Source organism: Ictalurus furcatus, chromosome 10 (genome assembly GCF_023375685.1).
Source record: "Ictalurus furcatus strain D&B chromosome 10, Billie_1.0, whole genome shotgun sequence".
NCBI classification, from domain to species: domain Eukaryota; kingdom Metazoa; phylum Chordata; class Actinopteri; order Siluriformes; family Ictaluridae; genus Ictalurus; species Ictalurus furcatus.
The window spans coordinates 19078735-19086695 of NC_071264.1; the positions used below are offsets into that span (position 1 = coordinate 19078735).

The following is a 7961-nucleotide window of genomic DNA, read 5'->3' on the forward strand; positions in this document are numbered from 1 at the left end:
ATCAGTAATCACACTAACAACCACCCCTCCAAGAACAACAACTAGTAAAAATACCAAATCAACCACAATAACCACCCATCCAATCACAACAGCACTTACAATACCAATAACCAAAACAACTAACACACTAACCTCCACAGTTCCAGCAACTACCACTAAAAAAAACAACACAACCACATTTCCCTCAAGTACCACCACAACACCTTCTGTTTTTGTAGCATCTACAGCTCCACACTCAACATCTGTAGCTCCAGCAACAACAGCCACATCTCCAACAATAATGGCCACCATAATCAATGGTCTGAGAACAACTACAACTATCACATCCATCCCTCCAACAACAGCTACCTCTCCAACAACACCCACAACTCTTACAAATACAGCAAACCCCACCACAACCACTAGTCCAACAATGCCCCTAAACCTAATAACTGCATCTCCAAAAACAACTTCAACCTCTTCTACAGCAACAACCAGCACATCCATTTCTTCTACAACCACCTTTCCAACAACACCAACAACAAATCCAAATACCACAGCCACCATCACAACCACTGGTCCAAAAACTATGACTATCACAAACATCTCTCCAACAACACCCATAACTCCTCCGAACACAGAAACCACCACAACCACTAGTCCAGCAATGGCAACTCCAACAACAACCAGCAAAACCATTTCTCTAACCTTCTCTGCAACAACACCCACAATTCCCACAAGAATAAAAAGAACAACCACCATCACATACATTAATCCAACAATGCCCATACACATCATATCCACCTCTCCAAAAACAAGTCCTTCAATAACAACCAGTACAACTGTTTCTCCAGCAACCATTTCTACAACACCAATAACTCCTACAGCTACAGTAATGTCTCCCACAACCACTAGTCCAACAATGCCAATAAACATCATAACCACCTCTCCAAAAACAACAACTCCTTATACAACAATCAGCACAATCATTTCTGCAACAACCACTTCTGCAACAACACCAACAAGTAATCCGAATACAACAACTACCATCACAACCGCTGGACTGACAACACCTACATATATCACAACCATCTCTCCAACAACAGCTACCTCTCGAACAACACCCATAACTCCACCAAATATAGCAACCACCACCACAACCACTAGTCTAACAACACCCATAAACCTAATAAATGCCAGTCTAAAAACTATAGAAGCAACCAGCACAACCATATCTCTAGCAACCACCTCTACAACAACTTCTCTAAATATAACTACCACCACAACTACTCCAACAAACATAACCACCTTTCTAAAAACACTTACAACTCCTTCAACAACAACCAGCAAAAGCACAGTTCCAGAAACAACTATAACCCCTCCAACAACCACCAACAAAACCACCTCTCCACGAACAATTCAACCACCAACAGCTCCACCATCAACAAGTACTGTTTTTCTTATATTAACCCTTGATATTGTTTACATTTCAAACCAAAAAAGATTGTTTTTAGTTGTGTGATTTGTCTTATTATTAAAAATAACTATTCTGTTTATCTGTTTTGATTTCTCCAGACTCTACAGCATTTGCTCAAGCAGTGGTTAGGATGCTATCTGTCACTGAACTAAGCAATGGCAAAATCATTATCTATATAGAGGAGGTAAGGGCATGCTTCATGCTATACTCCAAATATATGTTTACTATACCCATTAGATTTGTGTGTATCATTTGGAATATAGATAAATGAGTAAAACATTATGGGGTGTCTGTCCTGTTGTAGGGGGAAAAGCCATGAAAAACTGTTTTCCTCTTATACCACAGCAATTTGCCAATTATCACAATTTTTAATTTATTAATGAATGACATATAATAATTTTTTTATTTGTTTATAGCTACACTTAATGTTGTGTAACATCTGCGAGACAAGTTAGTTCCTCTTCCTGCTAACATTATAGCAACTTTTTCTGTATTCACCTTTTTCCTGAACGCAGAATTTTCAACCGGCTCACACCGGAAGCCTGTTTTACATTTCTGGTCTCCAGTGTTTACAGTCAAATTAGCGTATGTTCTTAGCTGATAATGCGACATTAAACTTGTGAAAATGGCTAAAAAATATGCATATGGCTCCATAGTGCCACACGATGACTGTCTTTTGACAGTACCTCATCCATCAAACTGGGTTTGAGTGGGCAGATGACATGAAGCTATGGCCCGAGGTTAGCTACACTTATATAATTAACTAAGGTGTTGATGGTGAAGAGCTCAAAAGTTTGTTGCTGTTGGTGAGGCAGCCAGCGACAGTACAGCTTGATGCTGATCTCATTTTTATTCTTACTAACACTCAAAAAGTTTCTGTTTAATTAATTCATTTGCTCTTTTTAGCCAGTTTTAATAAAGGTTCCTATAGAGACCGTATCCATCATGGCAGCCTGGGCCTGCGTGAAAATATATTTGCCCCCGTAGTTACTAATTCCCTAAATCTATGAAACTGCATTCATAATGGGGTTCAGCTGGACTAGACGCAACCAGGCTTCATTACTGCAAACACTGTTCAATCAAATCAACACTTAAATAGAACTTTTTGAACAGCATGAAGTTGGTTAAAAGGTCTTACCCAGTAATATACTATGGCAAAATTGGAAGAAATTCCAGAAATTATGAGGAAGAAGTTGATTGAAATACATCAGTCTTGGAAGGGTTGCAAAGCTATTTCAAAGGCTCTGGAACTCCACAGGACCACAGTGAGAGTCATTAACTCCAAATGGAAAAAAAAACTTACAGTAGTGAACCTTCACAGAAGTGGATGACCTTCCAAAGCCCTCCAAGAATACAATCACAAAAGAGCCAAGGACAACATCAAAGGACCTACAGGCCTCTCTTGCATCAATAAAGGTCACTGTTCATGACTCCACTATCAGAAAGACACTGGGCAAAATGGCATCCATGGAAGATTGGCGGGGTGAAAACCACTGCTAACCCAGAACAACATTAAGGCTCATCTGAATTTTGCCAAAACACACCTTGATGATCCGCAAACATTTTGTGAGAATGTTCTGTGGATTGATGAGTCGAAAGTGGAACTGTTTGGAAAACAGGGGTCTCATTACATCTGGCATAAACCAAGTCCACAAAAAGAACATCGTATCTATGGTCAAGCATGGTGGTGGGGATGCTTTGCTGCTTCAGGGCCTGGGCAACTTACAGTAATTGAGGGAAACATGAATTCTGCTCTCTACCAGAAAATCCTAAAGGAGAATGTCCGGTCTTCAGTCCGTAAATTGAAACTCAGGCTCAACTGGATTATGCAGCAAGACAATGATCCAAAGCATAGGAGTAAGTCCTAGTCCTAGAAGTAAGTGAAAAACTGATCTCCAGTTATCGGGAGCATTTGGTTGCAGTTATTGCTGTTAAAGGTGGCACAACCAGATTTTAGGTTTAAGGGGGCAAATAGTTTTTCACATAGGTGATGGGTATTGGATTACTTTTTTATAAAAATGTTTATAAATAAATTAAAAATGCCTTTGTTTTACATTGTATTTCATTTGAAGATCTAAAACTATTTAGTATGAGATATACACAAAAACAGAAAAAATCAGCAAATAGTTTTTCACAGCACTGTAAATATTTTACTTTATTTCTGTTTATTGCAGTTTTCCAGACTCATCCAGGCTAAGGTTAATGGAAACATTAAGATTACAGTGAAGAAGATTCAAAAAGTGACACCTTAAGCATCACCTTTGGCGAGCAAGTATTGATCAATTCTCATTTCCATAAATGATTGATGCCAGTCGAAGTTCTGCCATCTTTTAATTGTGGAGGTCACATGACCATTATTTGTCAGCATTTTTGAAAGGCTAGTTTTTCCCTCATATACACTACAACACAAAAAACCTTAATTTTCAGACATATTCCCTTTTGGAGAGCAGTCACAAAAAGATGCACTTTGGTTGCTAAAAATGCTGTTTTTTTTGTTGATGGGAAAGTAAAGCAGATGAGAAAAGATTTGTGCTTTCAAATTAAAAATTTACTGTGTGGACTTGACCTAAATTGTAAAAAAAAAATTGGGTTAAAATCCTAAACTTAATAATACCTTATAGTACCCCAAGCCACTACATTTGACCCCTGCATGATTTTGGATGTACAAGTCAATATACAAATAATGCAGGAAGACGATATCTGCATGATTTTTCATTTCAGTGATTTTATACCAAAATCAAATGATGTATAGTATCATGAATGTATTACCGGGCATAACACTGCTATATGTCACTATGTCAGTGCAAATGCACCAGTATTATCAACTCAGGATGTCAACTGATTCATTATATTAACTTTCGCTGACATTTCTTCCAAATATGTAAGCATAGTTGTGTTTTGTTAATATGCTCCTGTACTAATATAATTTAAATTCCTGCTGTGTCACACATAGTAGTCAACTATGCAATGTTATCACAATATACATGCATATATATATGGTGTTTTGGTGTCTGTGTTATCAATCAGCAATCCACTTTAGCTAGTAAATAAAAATAATGAAATATATTCTGCAGTGCCATTATTCTGTTGGTCATTACAGTGCCATTAAATTAATAGAAAAGGGTGAAAAACACTCACTCTAGATCATAGCAAAAATGCTCTCTCATACATCTTACAAAGACCTTGTATGTTTGTAACTGAATAAAATACGTATTTATGTTTTTCTCTAATAAACCATGTTTTGGCCATTGACTTTTTTCTCTACTTTGCATTGCATTTTATAAAATGTACCGCTGCAATAATGTTAATTGCAAACTGGTTATAGGACCCAGTGGGTATTAGTTTGGAGGAAAATTCGTAAGGGAGGTAGAATGTCAGCAGAGCTCTGAGCGCTCGTTAATTTTTCACTGCATGTTTCAGTTCAGCTCAGCTTTTCAAAACTCAACCAAAGCGTATAAAAGAGCAGAAAATGGGCTGGGACTTCCCTGTTCAAATTCAAAGTTCAAGTTCACGCTGACGCAACCAGGCCTGATTACTGCTGGCCCTGTTCAATCAAATCAACATTTAAATAGAACATTTTCAACAGTATGAAGTTGGTTAAAAGGTATTATCCAGTAACACACTATGCCAAAATTGAAAGAAATTCCAGAAATGATGAGGAGGAGATGATTGAAATACATCCGTCTGGGAAGGGTTACAAAGCTATTTCAGAGGCTCTGGGACTCCAGTGAACCACAGTGAGAGCCATTATCTCCAAATGGAAAAACTCGGCACAGTAGTGAACCTTCCCAGAAGTGGCTGACCTTCCAAAATTCCTCCAAGAGCACAGCAACTACTCATCCAGCAAGTCACAAAAGAGCCAAGGACAACATCAAAGGAACTACTGGCCTCTCTTGCATCAATAAAGGTCACTGTTCATAACTCCACTATCAGAAATACACTGGCCATGCAAAAAACTCACTTAAAAATCACCAGTAAAGTTTTTGCCATCAAATGGGCGGGGTCCCCTACAGTCAGTGATGGTACAGATGAGCTTACACACTAAGAGGTAGCCAATAGGTATAGTGAAAGGAATTGTTGCCCATGGAGTGTCTGATATGTTTTGTGAAATTAGGCTACTCTTAGCCATGTCTGGGTTTAAAGAATACTCATAAAGTCACTTGCATCTATTATTTATTTCTTTATTTTTAGGTCTGTGAAGAATTCTTGAATATTGAAAAGGTTTTTTTCTTCTGGTTGTTGTCCAAACTACTTTAAACATAAAATAAATAAATAAAAAGATCTCATGTTCTTATCAGCACTCTTTTAGAATTTTTCTTTGTTTGGAATTTTGATCCATTCTTTAAAGTTGTGTGATGCAAAAAGGTCACTGCATAACTTCCATATATATGTCAATTATAGATGAGCTGATATATTTTAAAATGTAGTGACTAATAGTCCAAAGAAGTACATATTGTTACTTTATTACTTCCTTTTGGGAATGCAGCATTTAACATTGTGTAAGGAATTATAAGTTTGCTAAGACACAGCCTGGTATTTCCCCTGAGGAAATGAGGTGAGAGAGGTGGAGTTTGAATTCAGAGCACAGCAGCCAAGTGTCACGATTTCCCCTTGAGTCAGCGCTGCAATATTGCAGCGTGCTCGGAAAACCGAAGAGCAAGCTTGTGCACAAGCCCGGTGCGCGACCCCATAGCGAACTCACGCTTTTAGGTCTTCATGACATTGACTTTGTTTACGTTGGACACGTGTTTTTGTTATGGTTATGTTCTGTCTCCACCCCTGTTTTGTCACTGGTTGTTTCCCGAATGTGTTCCATCATTGTTTTCAGCTGTCCTGTGTTTAACCCATGATTACGTTTGTAATATAAACCCCTCGTGTCTCTGTGCATGGCACGTAGTATTGAGTTTCTCATTACCAAGCGGTTGTTGATTGTTTCTCATCTTGAGTCATGACTTTGTTTCTCGTTCCTCATTCCTCGTTTTCGATTCTAGTCTCTCCCAGTTTATGCCTGTTTGTATATCGCCAGACCTTTTGCCTGTTATTAGACCGCGCTTTGGATTACCGTTTTTTATTTGTCTGCCTGCCTCTCTCTCTAATAAACGTCTTTTACTGCACTTGCATCCATCCTAACCTCCATTACGTAAGGTTCGTGACACCAAGCAACTGCCAACCATCACTTAATGCCTCAGAGTTTATAAAGCTTTAAAGCATTACAGAACACACTTGCTTGTTTAAGGTTTCCCCATGCTGAGAACTGCTTTTTCATCAGTGTATGCCAAGATGCTACTCATACTATTTACAGGATATATTATAATGATTAAAGGACAGTGTAGCAACAGGTAAGATGCTATCTATCATCATTATGGGATATTGGTGTAGATTTAGTGTCTCTGAGAGCACTTTCTGGAATGACATTATACTGATGAAAAAGTGCTAAACCTCTTTTCCCACAGGATATAAAGCTTTATGTCTACATATACATGCATTTTATAGAAGGTGAAAACCAGTCAAAAACAGTCATATCCATTACAAAATATCTCATCTTGTCACAGGAGTATTCCCATCACTGTAACTCTTATGATACCTATAAACTCCAGCAAAGGTTCTGAATATTCCTTTAACATGGCATTTTGTGAGTCCACTGACCTTGTCATGTTTTAATTTACATGTAATTTTCATAAAATATAAATGATGTAAAATAAAAATAAAAGCAGTATTTTAAAGAAAAAAAGTAAATATATTTGGTCTGTATCATGTGACAAAAATGTTTTAAATCATTTTTGTTGCAACAGTAGGCTAATTCACCTGCATCAGTAAGTGCACAGGCAACATTTTTGTCTCATTTCCCCTGACACCTGTTTTCAGGGTGTTATTCTGAGGGTGAAATATTTCCCTTTATGTGTAATGAATCTAGAATATATTAAATGTCCACTTTTGAATTAAATTACAGGGAAAAAATGAACATTTCCACTATATTCTAATTTTTTGAGATGCACCTGTATTTTGGTATGTCCAACTCAAAGAATCACTTAATTGATATTCAGAGATTTTATTAGGTTAGTAAAGCTTTTTATTATTGTGATATTTACAAAGCCACCGAATTATTTTTTAGACTGTATGTCTAATACTAGTGCAGAACAGAACAGTGCAGAACACTAAATGGTTTTTACATCTTTGTAACATCTTTTTTATATGTTTATAGATAACATTGTGTCATACTAAAGCAGAAACCACCTAAGTCTGTTTTACACTCAGAATCTCTGAATACCTCCACAAAGCCACATGTAGATTTAGTGCATGCTAAATAAACTATAAATTTAGATTCTACTGTCTTGCCTGATTAGTAATGTTGCCATAAAATATCTCTATGACAGTTTTGTGGTAGGCCTACCATTAATTTGTGAAAGATGATGGTGATGATGATGATGATGATGATGATGATGATGATGATGTAGAGAAGATGATGGTGGTGATGATGATGATGATGATGTAGAGAAGTACTATA

General features: G+C 37.2%; 1 protein-coding gene across 1 annotated transcript; it reads left to right on the forward strand.

Moving 5' to 3' along the window:
- The first annotated feature begins 901 nt into the window (after positions 1-901).
- Positions 902-4696, forward strand: LOC128613311 (uncharacterized). The gene is made up of 3 exons (XM_053633976.1): positions 902-1427; positions 1555-1640; positions 3631-4696. Exons 1-3 carry the CDS (start codon positions 902-904, stop codon positions 3706-3708), a joined length of 690 nt encoding a protein of 229 aa, XP_053489951.1. The 3' UTR covers positions 3709-4696.
- The last annotated feature ends 3265 nt before the right edge of the window (positions 4697-7961 follow it).

Coding starts and splice junctions, on each gene's coding strand:
- LOC128613311 (XM_053633976.1), top strand. CDS start 902: ATGCCAATAAACATCATAACCACCTCTCCAAAAACAACAACTCCTTAT. Junction 1,428..1,554: donor AACAGCTCCACCATCAACAA/GTACTGTTTTTC, acceptor TGATTTCTCCAG/ACTCTACAGCATTTGCTCAA. Junction 1,641..3,630: donor TCATTATCTATATAGAGGAG/GTAAGGGCATGC, acceptor TGTTTATTGCAG/TTTTCCAGACTCATCCAGGC.